General features: G+C 40.6%; 1 protein-coding gene across 1 annotated transcript in view; it reads right to left on the bottom strand.

Moving 5' to 3' along the window:
• Positions 1-1,858: 1,858 nt before the first annotated feature.
• LOC125439304 (desmoglein-2-like) overlaps positions 1,859-22,065 on the bottom strand; it is a 33,754-nt gene continuing 13,547 nt past the window's right edge. Inside the window, exons 3-15 of the mRNA XM_048508349.1 lie at positions 21,267-21,395; positions 18,645-18,806; positions 18,362-18,506; positions 16,615-16,781; positions 15,268-15,402; positions 14,959-15,144; positions 13,831-14,093; positions 12,099-12,241; positions 10,563-10,790; positions 8,530-8,760; positions 7,760-7,887; positions 6,459-6,815; positions 1,859-5,398 (exon numbers count right to left, since the gene is read on the bottom strand). Of these exons, the coding sequence (XP_048364306.1) occupies positions 4,466-5,398; positions 6,459-6,815; positions 7,760-7,887; positions 8,530-8,760; positions 10,563-10,790; positions 12,099-12,241; positions 13,831-14,093; positions 14,959-15,144; positions 15,268-15,402; positions 16,615-16,781; positions 18,362-18,506; positions 18,645-18,806; positions 21,267-21,395 (3,207 nt within the window). The 3' untranslated portion in view covers positions 1,859-4,465. The remainder of the gene's footprint in view (positions 5,399-6,458; positions 6,816-7,759; positions 7,888-8,529; positions 8,761-10,562; positions 10,791-12,098; positions 12,242-13,830; positions 14,094-14,958; positions 15,145-15,267; positions 15,403-16,614; positions 16,782-18,361; positions 18,507-18,644; positions 18,807-21,266; positions 21,396-22,065) is intronic.

Raw genomic sequence — 22,065 nt, 5'->3', positions numbered from 1 at the left:
TAGGGTCTCTGAACCTTGAGCTCATTTGCTTCCTAGTCTGTATAAATCTTGACAGCTGGAAGCTGCTGCTCTGTTATTCATGAAGCATTTGGAACCCACCTACATATCCTAGCTGATAGGATTCTCAGAAATTCTTTGGACACTTGTAATATAAAAAGCACAGAACAGCACAAAACAGTAAAAAATTGAATAGCAGCAATGTCACATAGCTATGCTGAAATCATCACAGAAGGGCTTTTTAAAAAGTTGGTAAAAATATGAGAGTAAAAAGTTTTATCCAGGCACTGATATTCAGCAACTTTTGATGCTAGACAGGTTGTTGGGGGTTCTGAGCACTTTCTTCAGTAATTCTTATTTCGGTTGGTCAGTTCTTATGGATGGTGGATTCTGTGCAACTTTGGCTCCTCCTTGGCCACCTTGTGAATGTGCAAGGGCGTTGACTCAGTATGTTTGACATGCACAAGCTACACAGATGTAATTAATTGTTGAAGGCTTTTATGGCTGGATTCAACTGGTTGTGAGTTTTCTGGGCTGTGTGGCCATGGTCTGATAGATCTTGTTCCTAATGTTTTGCCTGCATCTGTGGCTACCAACTTCAGAGGTAAGTAAGTAAGATTTATTTACGGTCTTTGACCAAAGCATTTACAATACAATACATCTTCAGAGGTGTATCTCAGAGAGAAGATGCCAGCCACAGATGCAGGTGAAACATTAGGAACAAGATCTACCAGACCATGGCCACACAGCCCGGAAAACCTACAACAACCAGTACACACAGTGTATTTCGATCTCTAAGCAGTGTTTTTACCAAGTTTCTATTTTTCTCTGAATGTTCAAATATACAGTTTTCCCACTTCTTTCTCTAGAAGTGTTCCTACCAGCCACAACTGAACACACAGTAAAACAGACTTCAGTTCCAGGGGAAATGAATGGGGCTGAGCATGCCTAGATGCACAGTTAATGCACAGTGAGGGGAAGGGAGGGGAAAGGGAAAGGGAGGCATGCAAGGGAGGGAGGGGGCCTGGCATCTGGACATGGCCCACCCACCCTAGTGGAGGGAGAGGGAGGGGTGCCATGCAAAGGAAGGGGAGGGAGGGAGGGGAGAGAGTGAGGGGTGGCATGCAAGGGAGGGGAGGGAGGGAATTGCATCAATTCACATTGCAACAACCATGCTTGTATACAATAGGAATGGTTTCCACACAACACAGATATAGCTGGAGTGAGATGCTGCTACCTCCAAAGAGTCAAGCTTCAACTGTGGCTTAGTTCTCACTGAGAGTTCTCCCAGCTCCAAAGTGCAGGTGGAGGCTCACATGATAGTATACTTCTCCATACAAGTAGACCTCCTTTACATTAAAATGAAAACTCGGCGTGCCAGCTAGGACAGGATGGAACCCTTTTCTATGACATTTTATCCTCTGTGGCAGAACTGCTTCATATGGAAGAGCATTTATTCATATTACCCCCTCTTCTAGTCTGAAGTCTACTACACAGACACACGTTTCCTATTTCAATGAGAACTACACCCCTATTTTAAGATGGTTGCCCACCATTAAGTGAATGTTTAATGCAGCTTGTTTCCCCTGTAAAAGATGCCACTTCACCTCTGCTTCTTTAAACATAACAGACTGTCAACAGATCATAGATGATGCCCTGCTAATGCTGCAGTCCTGTGCATTTACATGGCATTCACCCTCATCACTATCCCCTAAGTAATTCTGCACAGAATAAAACTGTGGATCCTTTGCCGTGTTTTCCACCACCTACCAGGGATGGCACGCCCAATCATTCAAGCAGTGGTCCAAATTTTTAGATGGATGCATTTTCTGAAAAACAAACCAACCAGCTCACTCCACGCTTTTATGTATCCCTTTTATTTCAAATGTTATCAAAAGTACAACACAGCCCTACCCCATGTATGACAATAGTGCAAAACCAAGTCCAGTTATATAAAAATATTACAAAGCTGTATATACAGAAATCCATGTTTTTCATATAAGAAGAAGCCAGCAATAAGAAATACTTATTCTTAATGGGTAGGAAAACAAGGACACATCTATTATTCCCATATTGATTACGAACCCCTGTGTATCATTTATTGGATGAATACTTGTATTAAAAACAGTAGACTTGAAAAAGGACTTGTCCTTTAAAAAAATTAAGGTACATGTATTTTATCAAAATATTTGCCATGATTGAAACTTTTTATCTCATTTTTTTTCTTTTTTCAATTATATATATATATATTTGTATATATAGGTAAAGAGAGCAACTAAGGGCATCCAACATGAGCGGGAATCTCAACATGTGTTTCCCTGATCTGTATCTAATATCCCTTGAACCAGCCTGGTTCTAGCCCTGATGATGCACAATGTACTTGCAAAATTTGTGATCGACTGCATGACTGTATCTTTGTGTACACTTACACAAACAGGGTGGGTTTTTTTTGGTTTGCATGTACAGAATGGAAGAAGCTGATATAAATGCACAAATACACATACAAAGACCAGCTGTTGTTGCTGAAATGGTTGGGACATTCTTTGTAAACAGGGATATTCCCTGAATGCATTACAGCTCACATGGAGTTTTTAAATAAGGATTCATTATTGGCTATGGTTGTTAAATAGGAACATTCATAGTTTCCAACAGAATGCCAGATCTACATCATACAAAAGGAGCACAGTATCTGTTATTGATATAAAGCTTCACTGGCCTTACTCATTCTTTCCTATACAAATAATGCTTGGAAGAACTGTAGTTGAGCATAATATTAAACTAATCTCCCACTTTCTGAGTGTTACTTGGACAGCAAAGCCTTTTCTGCATTCTCTTTTTCCTTATCTCAAAGTTCCTGGTTTCTTCTGTGTTTCTTTAAATCCCGAATGTACTTTGCTTCCTCTAGTGGTTAATTTGATACAGAACACTATTAAATCTAGTTTATTTCCTTGCTGAGTTAACCAGCAGCTTTTTAGTCTTGATAAAATTGGGTGTGTTATAAAATTGACCACTAGAAGCAGTGAAATATGTGTGAAACCTTTCAAAAAACCTGCTGAACCAGGAACTTGCAAATGATGGTGAAGAAGAAGAGTTTTGATTTATACCCCACCTTTCTCTCCTGGAAGGAGATTCAAGGCAACTTACAAACTTCTTTCCCTTCCTCTCCCCACCAAAGTCACCTTCTAAGGTAGGGGGGACTGAGAGACTTCCGAAGAACTGTGACTAGCCCAAGGTCACCCAGCAGGAATGTAGAGTGGGGAAACATAAGAATCTGCCACTCATGTGGAGGAGTGGGGAATCAAGCCCAGTTTTCCAGATTAGAGTTCACCTGCTCTTAACTACTACACCATGTTGGGATGCAGAAAAGCAGGATAAATGAATAATTTCCCCCATTCTTTGCAATGGTTTCTGTGATGTGTATTAAGGATAATCAACTCCCCTCTCTATGCCTCCACTGGCCAAAACTATCTGCACAGAGCATAAACCAACTCTCCATTTGCCAACTCAGAGGCAAAGCAGATGGATGTATGGAAGGTATGATGTACACCTGCAGATACCTCACTTCCTGACAGAAAATAATTTCTATTCTGGTCTATCATGCTTCATCTCAAAGTAATCCATGTGCAAAACTAGGGGATACACATTAACTGATGACTCTGAGAATTTCTGCAAAATATTAGAGCTCGTTTTAGTGACTGGTAAAGAAAAAAGACTGAACCAAACTGCTTTTTCTCAATCCATCAAGTTTTACATGTGTTTACTTCTAAATGTGTGAAAAACTGTAGGCTAGAAATGGTGATAATACTTGTTAATCTACCAGACACACTTCCTATTGCTATCAAACAACCTGATTAAGAATTCAGGTAAACGAGACAGTTCTGACAGTTAAGACAATGCAACTTCGAAGGCAATACCCCTACTAAATTAAAATTCAAGTACATTGGCAACAGTAAAAATAATCTTTAACATATGTACTATGAAATAAATTGTATAAACTCATTGTAACTTAATTTTAATTCAACGTATTTAGGATCACACTACAAGTTAGTGAGAAACAGCTATTAAAAGTCTGCTGCATAACTAGCTTAATCTGACTGAGCTATTCCTTGGATCCTAAAATGTATATAGCTATATACCTACATTAAGAAGCATATTTCATTTTCTTAATAAAATAATTTTCATGTATGCAACATATAAACAGAGTACCAGAAGATACTTCAAAGGTCATCTCATCAACTCCTGCACTACACAGGAAATTCACAACTATGTTCCCCTCCCAGCTTCCCACAGTGACTCCTGCTCTAGCCCATGAGTAGCCACTTCCAGTAGTTCTTTTAATCCTGACATGCTATTTTTGAGAAAGTACAGTGGGAAGACCAAGGCAACCTATTCAGATTTTGAGAAAAACAAGCCACTACTCTTATCAATGTCACCTGTAACTATAAAATGATGGATGAAAATATAGCATTTAGGAACGAGTATATTGCACAGAGCTGTATTTTGTGAGCCGTGAGGACTTGCTCAAAGAAGAACCCAGAGGAAGTACTTCCTCTGTGCTGCCTTGGTGAAAAAGGGGATCTGAGATCAATATGTGTTTGTGCCTATCACTGCCAGAATACATGGCTGGCTCTGTCATGCTTTGTGTACTTGCAGCCTGCAAACCAGAGGAGGATGAAACTGTACTTTCAGTTACTATCATGTTCTGTCCTTCTGATAAATTGGGGATACTTAAGGAAGCTTGTAGGTTAGAGCTAGGTACAAGAACCCTTTCCCTTTCTCTCACTACAACGTACTTTGAATCTGGGAGATCGTGAAAGACTCCATGAGGTATTTCCAACACTTCCTGCAAGCTGGAAGCAGGAGCAAGCACCCTCTCTGTCACAACGACATTTTCCATTTGAGGGTCCAGGATCACTGTAGGGGGTGCTGCCCCATAAGATGTTTCTGTCACAACAACATTGCTGCTTAACATGGGGTCAGGCATAGGCTTAGGTGGCTGGAGGCCAGATCTGGATGAAAAAGCTGACTCAGTTACCAGCTCTTCCATTACAGTATCTGCACCAAAAGCTTTTGTGGTTTCAGGTAGTTGGTAGCCAGAGGCTGAAGAATAGTTGTGCTTTGAACTCAAACCATGTACATCCACTTCATCCACTGTATCTTTCAGGATTTGAGAACCGTGCTGCCCAGCTAATGTGCCCATGCGTTTACCCACACAGATCTCAGCCAGAGTCTTAAATTTATCTCCTAAGTCATTCAGGAAACTGTCATCAAATTCATCTTCAATAAAGCTGCAGCAGCCAATAGAGCCATGGGTAGAGCCTCCTTCCTCCTTCTGAGAGTAAAGTAATAGGCAGTCTTTTGCAAGGTGACCTTCATCTTCATCAGCAAAAGCAACATATTTCTAAAATGAAGAACAACCAGCAATGGTGTTCATTAAAAACCCATTAAAATATGTGATTTTCAATTCTGCCATACTCCAGCTTTCTATCCATTAGCAACCCCTGTTCATTTGTCACTTAGTCGAATTTGAATTTAGTTCAAATCGAATACCTTTAATGGCATATAAATAGTTCTTGTCACTTAGTCATTCTTATTAATTTTCATACTTTTCTTTTTGTTCTTTTTGTTAAAATTTAAACAAACCTATCAATACTACACAGGTTAGTATCAGCATATATTAAAGTGTTTATTAATTCGTCATTTCTAAAATGTCAATTTGGACAACAAAGAAAAATCACGACACTCTGCTAGTTTTCTTATAGAAGTCACAACTACAAGTAGAATTGTCATGAACCACTTTTAAAAGGGGACTGGGTAAATTCATTTTAAAAATTCCATGCCACCTTTCCCTCAAAAGATCCTGAAGGTGGCATGCATCAAAACATGCATTTAAAGTACAGTAAATGTACTTTAAAGAATTTAACAGAATTTAAAGTACAGAATTTAAAACACATTATATATAAAATAAACAATTCAATAAAAACATATAAACACACATAACAAAATGATGAGAGAGGTGGGCTAATTACGGAAACTGAAAGTACTCCAAACAGAACAAAAATAGTCTTCACCTACTCTCTATGTCACAGAGAGACACAGATGACTCTCCCTGTGGAGGGAGTTCTGAGATTTTGGTGCCATGACTGAGAAAACCCTTTCTCAGGTTGATGTCTCTGACACAAAGCGGGGCATCTGAAGATGACCAGATTGGATGGGTAACTTCATATTAGAGAAAGTGGTCCTTAAAGTATGCTGGTTACAAGCCATATAGAACTTAAATGTCAATACCAGCACCTTGAATTGGGCTCAGAAGTAAACTGGGAGCCTGTATAGATGGAACAAGGCTGGACTGATATGATCTCTACAACCCATTTCAGTCAAAGATAACTCTTAGTCTTAGGACACACAAACAAAATAAAAAAGCCAACTACGATAGATTCTACCAGTAGTAGAAATCTTACCTCATTGAAGTAACTCCTTAAGAAATCTTCATTCACAGCTCCTCCAGTTTCCATGGCAACAGCCCCTCCAGCATCCATAATTCCTCTAGAGCCCATTACCATGGTACCTCTGGCTGCCATGCCTCCTCCAGCTGCCATGCCTGATGCACCCCCTGATTCCATGCCACCATAACCTGCACCAGACATAAGAGCTCGTTGCTCTTCCCATTGTCTGTTGGTCACTTTGACATTGTTGTAACTGTCTTTCAACATTGAAGAAGAGCCACCACCCAGTGTGGCTGCTGCTCCTACACCCACTGCAGCTGCTCCAAACCCCGAGTTGTCCAATGCAGGGGGAGAGACGAGGTTTAGGATTGCCTAGCATCACAGACAATAATTAAAACATAATTAGAATTCAGTTCAATCTCTAAATATCACAGCAGACTGGATTGGGTGGAGGTGACTGGAGGCTAATCTGACTCCTTATGGGGTATTTTATGCACTGGAAGAAAAGTCAGAACAGCTTTTTTATCCATGAGAGGATACCGAATACTAGACCAAACATCAAAAAGTTCAGTTTGATGTACTATTCCCAAAGTCAATTCAGAAGGGCTTAGAGCCAAGTTGTTTCCCAGCACCCAAAATGTCTGCTAGATAAGTACAGCTTTTATGCAATCTTTCTTCTCACACCCTTCAGTGATAGCTGTACTGCGGGGAGGAAAGTCTGAAAATAGCTGCCTTACTCCCTGATTCTGTTTCTGTTGGCCAGGAAATAAGATCCAATTCTCAACAAACAACAGATGCAGGGGTGGTGGCAGGAATTACATCTGGATTGCACCACTTGATACTGGAGGTGGTGGGGTTTATCTGATGGAGTACTCCAGCATATAAAGTATTTTATAAAAATCTAGGAAGGAAGGAGAAAGGCAGAATTAATCTAATCAGCAGGGATATTTATTGTTTGGAAAAATGTTGTGTAGAGCATTCAGTCAGGTGTGTCCAACCTGCAAGATGAAATGGGACAGCCCAGATGCAGGTTTACCACTACAAGCAGTGGTTGGAAGGTCACAGCCCCACTGATTCAAATAGGTTTAGTACCAAGTAACCATTAAGATTACAGGTCTGCTCATACATTTTCATGTCTCTATTGGCCCAACTATTTTATCCAAACTTTCATTTTAGACCAGAAAAAGTACACAGAAATGAATTATATCTTGAGCACCAAAATTAACACATGTATAATATTATAAGTAGCTTCAGCCTCTATCAAAGAATCAAAATCCCTAGGCATTAAATACAAAATGAGGGTAAAACAAAGAAACCTTGTTTTCAGGAGCTGCCCCTTCACTGTTCCAGTTACGCAACATTTCTTCGCTATTATCAGGTATAGCTGCAAAGCCTTTCTTAGCCGCTGCCCCAGAGCGACACAGGAGCAGCAAGAGGGGCAACACTGTAAAAGAAAACAGGTGTCTCTATGAACCACAACCATTAAACTCAAATAAAGGCATAAAAAGGTTTCAATTTGTAAAATCAACATCTATATTCATCCATCTTAGATAATCAAATAATCCACAGATGGATGGATGCCTGAGCTGAAGACACCTCAATTGTTAAAAACTAACCCACAGTGAAATAACCTACCAACGGTAATATTTGGAAATCTTAGGATCTGTCCTGTGAGCCTAAATTTTGGCTTAAATCTCCTGGGGAATAGAATAGGGAGTGTCTCATCCTGTATGAAGTTGTCCTGTGATCAAAAGCAGTGCAGTAGGCTAGGAGAGAGGAAATAAGCTAATGCCCCCCGATATTAGGTAGCATCTGCTATCCTCTGTCACTAGCGTGTATCACAATACGTAGCATAGTCTTGTGAACCATTTTGGTTCTACTGTGTTGGAAAAACCAATCAAAATATTTTACATAAAGCCCTTACTCCGTTTTGATTTAAACAGAACAGAAGATTAAGAAGGACTATTACCCAACTGATTCATTTTGCTCATAATGTATAAACTGACAAGCTCCTCAATGGAGAAACTGTTTCAGTGTCTTGTGGAGAGCAAAGCATGTATTTTGTAACCACACTAGTTATACTTACACAGCAACAACAAGAGTGCCAGGATCATCAACGCAACTGCAACAGGTCCTAGTGCAACCGAAGAGCCAACAATTTTCTCTCCTACGCAGACTCCATCTTTCCCACAAGTACAAACAGAGACGTGAACAATTTGTTTGTCAACACAGCTGAAACCCTGGTTATCTTTCACCAAAATGGAAATAGCATAATTGCCAGGATGCACATCCACTGGTACAAGCTGTGCTCTAGATCCTTTCCAAAAAAGAAAACAACAACACATAATGCCAAAAATACAACAATGGAATACAAAGTTAAAAACCTCTTTTCAGTTCACCAAAATTATCGCTAGAGCAGCTATCAAGCAAATGCGTTGTTATAAAGATGAGACAGCCCAGATAACCCAGTTTCTAGGTTATATTGCTGTTGGTAATTTTTTTTCAAAGACCCAAGTGCACCAGTCTAATAAGCTTTAACTGTTCATCTTCACTAAGTGTTTCTGAAGGGTAGATAAAATACATCTCTAGGGTTAAGGAAATCTCAGAGATATCCAAATCCCACCTAGCCATTAAAGAATCTGAACAACCATGAGAATATTTTTGGTACACACACATATATTTGGCATATATGAATGCTAGCAAAAAAAAAAGCAGTAAATAGTGATAAAAAGGCAAGACAATGCTGATGATGAGTTCATGACATTCCATATAATCGGGTCAACAGTTGAATCTTGGTATTATATTTAGGGTGTAGTTATGGAAGCAACTGATTCCCACCTCCTCCATTTGAAAGAGGACATTATAAAAGTCATAGATAATTCCACTTTATGGATAAACTACATTATCTGGAGGAATATTAAAATTGCTGCTATTCCAGTGGGAATGGCATTAAGGAGGGCACTTAATATGCTGAATCTCTCCCGGCAGTACTTGCCATGATAATACAAAATTGTGGGGACTGGTATTACCTAAAATATGTCAATCCAGCTCCAGACATTCCGTGCCTGGCTCTAGCAGGGGCCTTCCTGCTCCTGCATCCACAACTCCAGAGGTCCAGAGAGCTTTAGGTCAGCGCATATTCACCAACTCAACATTAACTATGTCATAACTCATGTGAACAGCTGTCAAGCAGTGTTTGAGGCAGGTAATGAACTGAATGTAGCTGAAGGTGAAATTAATCCACCCAAAATGGGAACTAATGATAGTGTTTCAGATGAGCTGGACGGTGGAAAAAAATTCTTAGGATGGGTTGCACTCCCCATTCCTACATCTGATTATTCAGATTTTACAGGTAGCTAGAACTGTTTTTTACTACCTTAGACTGATGCAGTAGCTCCACCTTTTTCCTATGAAAGACTTGCCTTACAACAGTTGTTTATATATACAAAATTGCTCTAACATTCTAGCAAGTGGCATATAATTGGACGGTATCACTGTCTTCTCTACGTATTTATTCATTATGTATACTTTCTTAGCTCGTATTTCAGCTTCACAAGATACAAAACCTTCAAAACCTTCAAATCAAGTAGGTAGCAAGCTAGCCTATCAAGAAAAAGGATAATCTTTGTAGTGTTTCTCATATAGCACCCCCCTGACAAGGGCTGACGCTCCCTTTGGAAATGCATACTTATATGAAGCTGCCTTACACCGGGTCAGACTGTTGCTTTGTCAAGATCAGTACTGCCTGATTGGGCTGGTAGCAGCTCTCCAGGGCTCCAGGTATTTCATATCGCCTACTACCTAGCCCTTTTAACTGAAGAAACTGGAAACTAAACCTAGGACCTTCTGCATGAAAAAATGATGCTCTACCACTGTTTTATGGTCCCTTCTCTAAGGGGAGATCAGCAGAGGTGGAGTGAGGGGAAACTGTGCCCAGCAAACGCATGCACCCTGCACCCCTGCCGTGGTACTGCCCACCCTCGCCACGGCCTGGCCACGCCTCCGCTGTGGCTCCGCCCAGGGCATCACGCCGCCCCACCCCATGGGTGCTACGCCATTGGAGATCAGAAATAAGGGTCATGTAAAACAACAAAATATATTATACTGACCCCAACTTACCATGTACCTGGCCAATAGCCCATTTGTCTGACATTCTTTCAGGCTCATCGATAATAGTTAAAGTGAAAGGACCACCATATGGATAAACATCATGATCTTCAACAGTGATGTTAGCGAACTTTTCCTCAGCACAGATGGCTGTTGCCCGTGTTATGATAGTTGGACAATGGAAATTAATATTCTGTACTTGAATAGCGATGGTGCCTGTTGCAGTTTTTGAAGGGAAATCTGCAAAATATATGAGGCAAAACACTGCATTTTACTGTACAAAAATGCAAAATTTCTTTACTGTTTAGAAGTGAGTTAGCTTTCCTGAACATGTGAACACTTTTAATGTGAATTCAATGCTTTGTTCTGATCTACAATTCATTTTAATGGTAGACTAGAATTTTTTTACTAAAGGATACAGACACTTTATAATGTCAATTGGGAAGCTATTCAGAAATGATTACAGACAATGTGTTACTCCAATTCTTTGGACCTCATGACAATCAGCTAAAATTACAATTCCTTGGGTAATATGAGCAGCAGATATGCTTGTTCAGTAATCTTGGAGAATGATTTTCACAACAGTCATAGAGCATTTACATTTGTGAGTAAATCACAATTTGTTGTCATACTGGAAATGTGATGGCTTTATCTTTACTAGATTAGATTTTCTCTGTGCCAGACATGCATCAGGTGCTCCACAAAACGGCGAAGGGATACATTTGCTGGGCAACCATGAATGCAACCATCAGGTGAACAGGGTGCTGAGAAGATCCCCTCTCTGATTAGCAACAACAGAGGTGATTCAGAGCAGTGAGAAGATATCCTGCTACTCCTAACCTTTTCTATACATTAATTCAAATGAGAACAAAACCCCAAGCCCGCTATACTTGCCAAAAGATTAAGGCCCCTTCTGCGCAGCAAATGTATAAAGAGGTTCCAGTTGGGATAAAGCAACCCGTTTCCCTGTTTTCACATTTACATGCATCCATGCAGGCAGTGATCGGAGCCCACAGAAACAATCTGGGTTGCTGTTGTGCCTTCGCATGGAGATGCATTTATTTTTTAAAAATTACTTTCCACACGTGCGTAGCTACACAGATATGCACAAATGAACCCCCACAGCCATGCTGATGTCTGATGATATGAATATTTGCACCTGCGTAGCTACGCACATGTAAGCTGCAAAATTTTTTAAAAAGGAAAATGGAGGTGAATAAATTGCCTCCTGCCTGACCATTTGCTCCCAGAGTTTTTCCAAAAGACTCGCTAATAGCGTGATTCTCAAAAAGACAGTTTGGGGAAAACAACATGGGGCAGACTTGTTTTAGGGTGGAATCTGTGTGAAGTTCTCCCTCAAAATGGGATTTTTACTGTCCTACACCTGCTTATTGGCCCATGCGGAACAGGCCTAAGATTTGGTCACTAGTAACCAAACCAAAAATGTTTAGACTGCCTCCTGGTCATTGTTCAGATACTGACTTGATACTGCAGCTGTTTAAATGTTGATCGTTCTTTGGAAATAAGGGAAAGAGAGCCATTACTTACCTTCAGTTATAGCCAAAATTGTTGCAATGTAACTACCATTGACTAGAGAAGATGAGTCGAATCTAGGTATTTTAATAAGCTTGATTTCAGCAGTTTTAGAATCTATTGTAAACCAGTTTTCAACATCACGATCTTTGGCATACCTGTACAAAAATTTAATAGATGTTTAACTATTCAAGGGAATTTGGTATACAAAGCCAGTTTGATGCACAAACATATAGCGCTCATCTGTTTTGCAAAATAATGAAATGTGTAAATTTTATTTTTCCATGTTTTTTTCTGTCCTAAATTTTTTCCCAAGCGTCTTTCCATATTTTCTTTTAAAGGAAATGTATTTATGTGGCCTTACTATGTAGGAGTATAAAAGCTGGACAATGAAGAAAGCTTGACAGGAAGAAAGTTTGAAATGTGGTGTTGAAGGAGAGTTTTATAGATACTGTGGACTGCCAAAAAGACAAATAGGTGGGTTCTAGATCAAATCTAGCAAGAACTCTCCTTAAAAGCTAAAATGACTAAACTGAGGCTAGTGTACTTTAAATCACATTATGAGAAGATAATAATCACAGGAAAAGACAATAACGCCAGGAATAGTTGAAGGGAGAAGGAAACGAAGAAGACTCAACATTAAATGGAATAAATCAATAAAAGAAGTTACAGTCCTGAGCAAGGCTGTTAACAATAGATGGTTTGGAGATTATTGATTCATAGGGTCACCATAAGTCAGAAGCAACTTAATGGCACTTCACACACACACACATATGCAAGCACATACAAACCCTTTCAATATATAGTAATACAGCACAACAGAACTACACATGGATGCATTTTATTAGGAAAATTCTGCATCTGCAAAATTCTAAATCTGTGTTATTTAATAGTCTATACACTAAAATGATGAATTTATATAATTCATGGGACTTTCACACTGAAATCTACTCAATGGAGCTGACTCCCAAGAAAGTTTGCGTAGGATTGCACTGCAGTTTCATTACATTTGTTTATCTAACAGCAAGGTTGCAATTGAAATCACAAAGAACTGGCAAAAACAGCATAACCATTTCAGTACATTGTCACATGAAATTTCCATCTGAGATTAATTGCTATTCAGTGAGGCTGATTCCGCATGGGCCAAAAACAGCAGTGTGAAAACGGTGTGAAAATGGTGTAAAAGGGTTTAAAAGGGTTCAAACTGTTTTCACACCGTTTTCACACCACTGTTTTTGGCCCATGCGGAATCAGCCTGACTTGACTTTGGCTGCATTTGTGCATCACAAACAAATCTCAGCTTGTTTCTGATGATAATAAGCCAAAATACTTGGCCTAGCGCATCCCCCCCTGCCCCCACTTCTTGTGTTTGTACAGAAACTATGAGCCAGGAAATCTTCAACTTGATGATTCACAAATTGCACTTTGTTTAAGTGCTTCATTTGGATGTCACAGTGACCTTGTATTTTATTTAAGACTTCCTGGTTTGCAGTTCTACCTCACGGGGTTATTGTGAAGTTAAAACAGAGGAAAAGAAAACAAAGTATATTACTTGAACTTTTTGGAGGAAGAGAGGCACAAAGTGTACTAAATCAACACGGCACCTAAGGGCAGGAAAGATCAAGGAGCAACTGTGTAAATGTTCTCACTTGCTCTTATCAGAAACAAACTGGGATTTCTTTGTGACATCTGACTGCAGCTGTAATACACTCTAAGTAATATCCTGGATAAAAGTAAGAAATCCTACCTGATACGTTCTGCTATTTTTCCAGTGTCTTCATCCCATGCTGCAACCCTTCCCAGACTCTGGTTCACTGTCATTGTTCTGTTTGCTTTAATTATCACCGTTTGGGGCTTAAACACAGGACCTTCCTTTACATTTATCACATTAATTTTAACTGGAATTGGTTGTGCTTGGTAACCACTACTAGTAACTGATTTGTGATATGCTGCTTTGTTAGACACAACAATATTTAAGTTCATTGTCTGTAGTTGTTCATAATCAACTTCCTGCAGAGAGAACAACAAACCTTTAGCAGATACACACATCAGTTTCCACACTGAAGAATGCAAATCGACAAATTTCCCTGATAAGAATAGCAAATGTTCAGATCAAAAATACTAAAATCAAATTTTCCATTTGCTATTACTAGAAGTAAAGCCAAGCAAGACTTTTTAGGTTTTCAGAGGGGTAGCCATGCTAGTCTGTTACAGCCAAAGAAGTCCAGGAGCAGAACCATTCCACACATGAAGCACCATGCCATTCTTCTTTGCTGATGGAGAAAAAGTGGGCAGATCTACATCTACCATGCTACTTTCTGTGCAGACATGGCTAAAACAGTAACATGATGGTGCTGAGTGCACATCTTTTTTCAGACGGGTGATATTATATGTAATGAGTATATATATTTATATGCAATGAGCTTATGTAGTCTCCAGACACAGAATGGTAAGCTGCAGTACTGCAGTCAAAGTTCTGCTCATGACTTGAATTTGATCATGATGGAATTCAGTTTCACGTAGCCAGCTCAAGGTTGACTCAGCCTTTCATCCTCCTGAGGTCAGTAAAATGAGTACTCAGCTTGCTGGGGTAAGGTGAAGCAGACTGGGGAAGGCAATGACAAACCACCCCATAAACATAGTCTGCCTAGCAAATATTGTGATGTGATATCATCCCATGGGTCAGTAATGACTCAGTGCTTCCACAGAGGACTATCTTTACCTAATAAGCTTATGAAAGGTATCTGAAACTAAATCTGCAGGACAATCTCCCTCAGAATGCGTAACTCCCTTACAAAACAATGTTGTGCCCTGACGCCTCTCTTGATCAGAAACAGTGTACCAAACTTCAATTTTCTCCACAACAGACACTAACCTTAACAAGGGTCAAAATTCCTTCATTGGTTTGAGAATCTGTTTCGATATGGAAATAGCCTCCTTCATTGCCTGACACAATTTCGAACTGTGCTAGCCAGTTGTCGGTGAATTCCTCATCTTTGTCGAAGACCTTCAGTCGCATGATTTCCACATTTGCCATGTTTTCCTGAACATTTCCTTCATACTGCAAACAAACAAGCCTCTTAATCTCTCTCCCATCTTCTCAAGGCAGTCACTAGCAACTCATGACAGTGAGACATTTTAACGCGCATGCTGGGACTCAGAGGTTTTTAGCCAAATTACTTACCGTGGCTTTCTCAAGAACTGGAATATTGTCATTGACGTCTAAAAGTTTGATCTGTACGGAGGTTTCTTTCCCTAACCCAATTGCAGCTCCATTCCGGTCTTTTGCCTCCACAATTAAGGAGTAGCTACTGTGTACCTGCATGATAGCCAAATAGGTAGATATAAGTGAAGTATAAAAACAGATGGGCAAGTTGAAATCAGATGCTTAATGCTGCTATTTCAACAGACACAGCAATTGTAGAAAGGGCTCCTCATGTCTGTCTTTCCTGTAAGGAAAATGCAGGCAGAGAGGATGAGCCTTGATGCTAGCTGACTGGATCATGGGAGGCAGCAATGAAGAAGCTGAAGTGAAAGCAAAAGCTGAGAAAGGAGGAGTTTATACAAGGAGTTTTTCCCACCTTCACCCTGTAAAGTGAGAGGACTTAAAGGTAGCACTTTGGCTCAGGGTAAGAGAGGAAGAATTGAAAAACAAAAACTATATAATACTTTCAAAAATTAAGATCTACAAAATAACACTGACTAGCATGCAAGTCCAAACAAAGCTTAGTAGCAGAGATAGAATCAACCCTAGTAATACCTTGGGGATCAACAATATTTTTGGAGCATAAGCTTTTGAGAGTCTAAGGCTCCTTCCGCACATGCAGAATAATGCACTTCCAAACTGCTTTCAATGCTCTTTGAAGCTGTGCAGAATAGCAAAATCCACTTGCAAACAGTTGTGAAAGTGGTTTGAAAACACATTATTTTGTGTGTGCGGAAGGGGCCAAAGCTTCTTTTGTCAGATATCTGATGACACAAAGAGCTTTGACTCTCAAAAGCGAATATCTCCCAAATTTCAATGGTCTCTAAGGTGGTAATGAATTCAAATCTAGCTCTTCTATTGCAGACCAATATGGTTAACCTACAGAAACTAAGGTTTAGTAATGTTTCTGGACAATGCTCACATTGTGCTGATTCCTGTGGGTGTCATACAAGAAGTGATTTACAAATTCGGGGCTGGGCACCCATTGGGAATATTCTTTGTGCTTACTGTATGGACAGTCACAAGAATGACACAGAGTTGTCTTCCTAGACACAGAATAAGAGATGTCCTCAAAGCTTAGAACTGCAAGAGGACAGGGGAGGAGGCAGTCTCTGAAGCACCCACGATCCAAGGCATAAGGAATTTCGGCATTTGAAAGGAACAGAGAGCACATTAAACAGTGCTAAGAAATCAATGGAGAGTCAGTAGAAGTGCTGGAGAACTGACATTGTAGGTCAATGAGGGATACGTGGACAGGGCTTCAAGGGTTCAGTTCCTAAGAATCTCAGTTTTGTACAGATAATTAGAAGAGGAAAAAGAACTGACCTCTCTGTCAAGCTGGAACGTGGCAGTCTGAATCAAGCCGGTTGCTTTGTTAATTATAAATGCAGGAGGTTCACTGGGCTCTTGAGAAATAATCCTGAAGGCAATTTGGGAGTTGAGGGTATTTGGCTCATCTGCATCAGTTGCATTTATCTTCATCACAACAGTACCTAAGAATTAAAGAAGAATATACTGTTACACAGTGCTGCTTGGCAAGCTGTAGTAAAAAATTCAAAAATCCTGAACATCACATTTCTAAGGCCCTTTCCGCACGGGCCACAAACGGCGGCCTGGGGACGGCAAAAACGCTGTCCCCAGGGAGCCGTTCGCACAGGCGGCGCTGCGAAAACGCAGCAGCGCTGACCTGGCTCCCCTCCCCCTCCAAAAACCTCCACCGCCAGGAATGCACTGTTTTCCCCGTCCCTCTCCCACTCACCTCATCGCCTCCGTCGCCCTGCTGGCCTCCGTAGACCCTCCCTCACTGTCCTCCGACGCCGTGCGGAGCCGCCTCTCTTGCGCTGGCCTCTTTGGGGGCCGCTTGCATGCTCTCGTGCGAACGGCCCCCGCTTCCCCACCGGCAGAATTCCTGCCGGTGGGGAAGCGCCCTTTCCGCAGTGCGGAAAGGGCCTCAGTGTGATCAGGCACAATCCAGGACAGTGATTCTTAAACTGTGGGATGGGATTGAGGAGTGGGCTCTGACTCTTTCACAAATGGGTGGAACAGAGTGAACAGGGAAAGGTGCCTCTAGGGGACCTGATGGCTAATTTGGGCTTGTCTCTGCAAAATGCGTAAAAAGGCCATGAAATACAGCCTGTTGTTCAGGAATGAAGGAATCATATCTCTCTGCCCTGAAAGAGCTACATGGGGTTGCCCATCTGTTTCTGTACAAAATTTAAGCACTGGTTCTTACTCTGAAGGTCCTACATGGTTTGCTCACAAAGCACTTGAGGGACCGCTTCCTCCAATACAGTTTAGCCCAGACTCTCCACAAGGCCTGTTCTCTGCACTCCTCACCTATGGAGGTGAGGTGAGTGGGTGGTTAACAGAAACAGGACACCCTGCCTTTGGAATTCCTTCCTGCTCGAAGCTCACCTAACACCTACATTTCTGTCCTCTATGCCAGGGCCAAACATAACTTTTCATCAAGCTTTTTAACTACGGGTTTCCTTCTCTTTAAGGTTTTATCATAACCTGCTTGTGGTTTGTTTTAGCCAGTCAAATGTTGTTTCATCCATTTTTACATACAAAATCTCACTGACATCAGTAAAACCTGCACAAATATAATTAAGTAACTAAGGGGTCAGGAGTACTTGGAAAAAACCCAGAATTCAAAATAGCTATCTAGAGAAAACAACTGATCTATTCAGAACCAACACATCACTGTTTGTTCTTCAGGAAATTTGACTGCTAGGGCTTGCAAACTTCCTCCTCATCCCCTCGCGTGTGGCTTGCAAATGAAAGATTTTCTTGTTCACAAGAAGCTATGCTTGTCTACCCCATGGGGAAAAATCCTGGAATGTAGTAGGCACACTTTGTTATTTTGTCCAGTTTTGACGTCATAGCAAGCCACAGCTTGTCACAAACCAGGAAGTCTGACCCATACTTGACGGTAAGGGGGAGGAGAGCAGGCAAATCTAAGGACTTCTAAGACAGTGGTCATTCCCGCACTGACAAACCCTAATTTGTCATTTTGTCTGATTGCATCGTATATGAACCAAAATTAAAACATAAATAGAATTTTAAAACTTACCTACATCACTTAACTCTTCAACAGAGCCCACAAAAACTTCTTCTGAAAATACTGGGCTATTATCATTTATGTCCAGAACTTTAATTCTCAGGTCTAATGGTTTTTCCATGTAAGTACCATTCCAATTGATAGCCAAACCTTTTAGCTGGAATAAATTGAATTTAAATGTTTCTAGTTAGCATACAATGGATACATAGCAAATGAGGAAGGAAGTCAAGAGGTCAGTACAGACATGTATTTGATGGTGCTTAACTGGAAAAGTAACCCCAGTTGCTGAACTTACATGGAGCATTGGTGTTTGTTCCCGATCAACTATTCCAGTGATATTCAGTTCTCCTGTTTTTCCATTCATAACAAACAATCCATATGGTGCTTCTGTGACCCCTTGACCAGAAATTATGTACGTGATAACTACTCCTGGTATACCCTCAAGATCAGATCGTATCTGTAAAGAACATGAGATAAATATTCTGGAAATTAAATGCCTCTGAAAAATAATACAGAAAAGCTTTTATTGACAAAAAGTCTTAAGCCTAATCCTGTGGGGGGGGAGAGCGGGGGATGAATCGCATCATGGAAGAAGTGGTGCTGTGCCGATTTGTCCCCTCTGTCAGGCAAGGAGCACCCTCGCTGGTGGAGGGGGCAAAGGTGCCACAAGCCGACTGCCCCTTAGCTTCACAGTGGCAAAAGCTGGAAGTACAGGCCGCCGCAGAGTTGCACTGGCATCCAATCAGATGTTGGCGTGGGAGTGGGGCATTCCTAGGGTAGCACCAACGTTAGTTTATTTATTTATTTGTTAGATTTGGGAACCGCCCACCCCCGAAGGGTGGTTTCCTACTCTGCCACTTGAGTTGTGAACCAGATTAGCTTGTGCACTCCAACACATGCCAGCTGGTTGACCTTGGGCTAGTCACAATTCTTCAGAGCTCTCTTAGCCCCACTGACCTCACAGGGTGTTTGTTGTGGGTGGGGGAAGGAAAAGGAGATTGTAAGCCCCTTTGAGTCTCCTTACAGGAGAGAAAGGGGGGATATTAATCCAAACTCTTCTTCTTTTTAAAATTGCTAAGGTAGACAAGGAGCAAAAGTAAAAAGTGACAGAATCAGAAGCCTACATGCAGCGTTCCAGTGACCTGCATATAGAGACAGAGAAAACTGTAAAGAAATAGAAGAGAACATCAAAAAAGGAAGAACAAAAGACTTGTTCTTTTAGATCCAAGAAAGCAAAGGGAAATTGAAAGCACATTTGGGCATGCTGAAAGATCAACATGGAAATACACCAACTAAACAGGTCAAAATAAAAATGGAAACAATACACTGAAAAGCTATGCAAGAGATGTTAGAATGAAAGATTCCTTCAAATAAGAATTTTCTGAAGAAGAACAGAATGGTTTCCAATTGGTAAAGGTGTCAGACAAGGATGTATTTTATTTTCCAGCCTCTTCAATTTGTATGCTGAATGTATCGTAAAGAATGCTGGATTAGATTTAGAGGAAGGTGGAGTGAAAATTGGAGGAAGAAGCATTATGAAATATGTAGATGACACAAAATTAATGGCAGAAAATAGGGAAGACAGAATCACAGAATCATAGAGTAGGAAGAGACCACAAGAGCCATCAAGTCCAATCCCCTGCCAGGAAACGATGATTGATGAAGGTCAAGGCAGAAGGTGCCAAAGAAGGATTACAACTGAACATAAAAAAAAAACCTGGATAATTTTGCAACATTTAAGGCAAATTATGAAGATAATGAAATTGTTCAGCATTTTCTATTCCTTGGCTCCATCTGTTGGAAATTTTGATTTAAATATGGATCAGCCCAGACCTGTGTGCGAGTGCAGTAAAAGAGCTCTACCAAACAAACATATGCAAAAAGGGAAAACTTACATTTATTTCAAGTAACTTTGGATCACAAGCAATGTTCCTGGTGAAAAGTAGATAGACAGAAACCCTAGTCTAAAGAGATAACTTCCCTATAACAAGTGGGCATTCTAACTTCCTGCCATGTATGTGCGAGTGTGATATGCTTCTGTGGGAAAGCCCTAGCAGGAGCAAGTAGCCATTACATGTGCTCAGTGCAAATGAGAAGAAAGAAAATGGCTGCAAGGTGAAGGAGGAGTTGGTGGGCGGAGCGCAGACATGGAGAGCAAATGATAGAACAGCTTAAAGATACACAGCGCCCCCCATTGTCCAGGCATGCAGAAGTAGCTTATTCCAACACCATCATCACTCAAAAGGGAGGCTGCAACCAAGAAATCAGAAGGAGACTGAGACTGTATTCATGAGTTGGTTAAAATACATTTCCATCCCAGTGCAAATGCTTTTTCCTTCAAAAAGTTCTATTGAGGAAGGGGGAATATGACAATGTCACAGAGCAGAATCTTGGATAATCAGCATGAAGGTTGATTCTGCTCCAAGGCAAAGAAGGCATCATGATCTTTGGGCTATTCCCATTGGTGTTCATGGAGGCAGAGTTAACTTATTCTTCACTTCGTTAAAAAGCACTTTGCACTTTAAATGGTTTTTGAATCAGTGTCATTAAGGCATAGTGATTTGTTTTTGAAGGAAGAATATAACAGAGAACATTAACAAAAATAGGTGGTAACTACGTTGTAACATAAAAATGTGCCAGTAAACAGAAACTATTCTTGGGTGAAGGTTAGATGTATCATCTATCCTCCCTTGATGCTTGACTGGCTGGTGAAGGAATTCCAGTATTTCTCCTGTCCTAGCAGTCTGCTTGATGCTGTACTTGTTATTTGTTGATGTTTCTTGTTCCTTTATTTTAAGTTAGCCCTGACTCCTCAAACAGCTGATGGAAGTAACCCAAAGATCAAGATGCCCCCCCTCCAAGCGAGAAACATGTATCCACACTCATCAGGCTTTTATTCATCTTGTATGTGCCTTACTCTAGCAATTGGATTCCTCTTGGAGTTGTCCTGCCCTTCCGTGATGACTGCAGGTGGAACAACCCATTCTCGCTTCTGCCTCATTAGGCTGTTTGTACTTGACAGCTGATCACTTTTGCCACCAAGAATCTGACAAGGGAAAAAAGGTTCAACGGCAATAGTTAGTGTATCCAGTCATTTTTGTTTTCACTTCCCAGCTATCAGTTCAAAACTTACAGGTTGATAGCACACTGCACATACATGCCTATTTTTCATTTAATTGTAAAGAATCATTTCAGAATGTAATTTAATGCAAACAACAATTTGATTATACTTTAAATAAAATATTTTAAAAGAAAACTGTTCTAGAAATGTTAATCCACACACATGTTAAACAGATTACAGCAGTCTATTCTATAAGAGATAGCCAAATTGTGTTCAGAAACACAAACTCCTCCTTCCTCTAGGACTGATCTACTCAGGCTTTGGCACTACATTGCCCTCATCAGCTTTAATTTTTATGTTGGTTTTGGATGCATATTATGTGTTTGGTTTTATCAGTAGGAAGTCTCCACGTTAGTTGGGCGAAATTAACTGGGGACAGAGTGAGACTGGCTTAATAACCTATGCATACCAGGATAGTCCTGGGTGAAAACTCTCAAATGAGCAGGCAGTTGTACAATTAAAATTGATTTTATTAATGAACTTGCAATAAAGCCTGACGAGTTAGAAGATACAGTGGGCTCTAGAAAATTGTTGTTCTCCCCATCTCCATAGGTATACCTCCCCCAACATTTGCAAAGCTAGATCCTGGCTTTGC

This window comes from Sphaerodactylus townsendi, linkage group LG09 (genome assembly GCF_021028975.2).
Source record: "Sphaerodactylus townsendi isolate TG3544 linkage group LG09, MPM_Stown_v2.3, whole genome shotgun sequence".
Lineage (NCBI taxonomy): Eukaryota > Metazoa > Chordata > Lepidosauria > Squamata > Sphaerodactylidae > Sphaerodactylus > Sphaerodactylus townsendi.
This window is presented reverse-complemented; position numbering and strand designations above follow the sequence as displayed.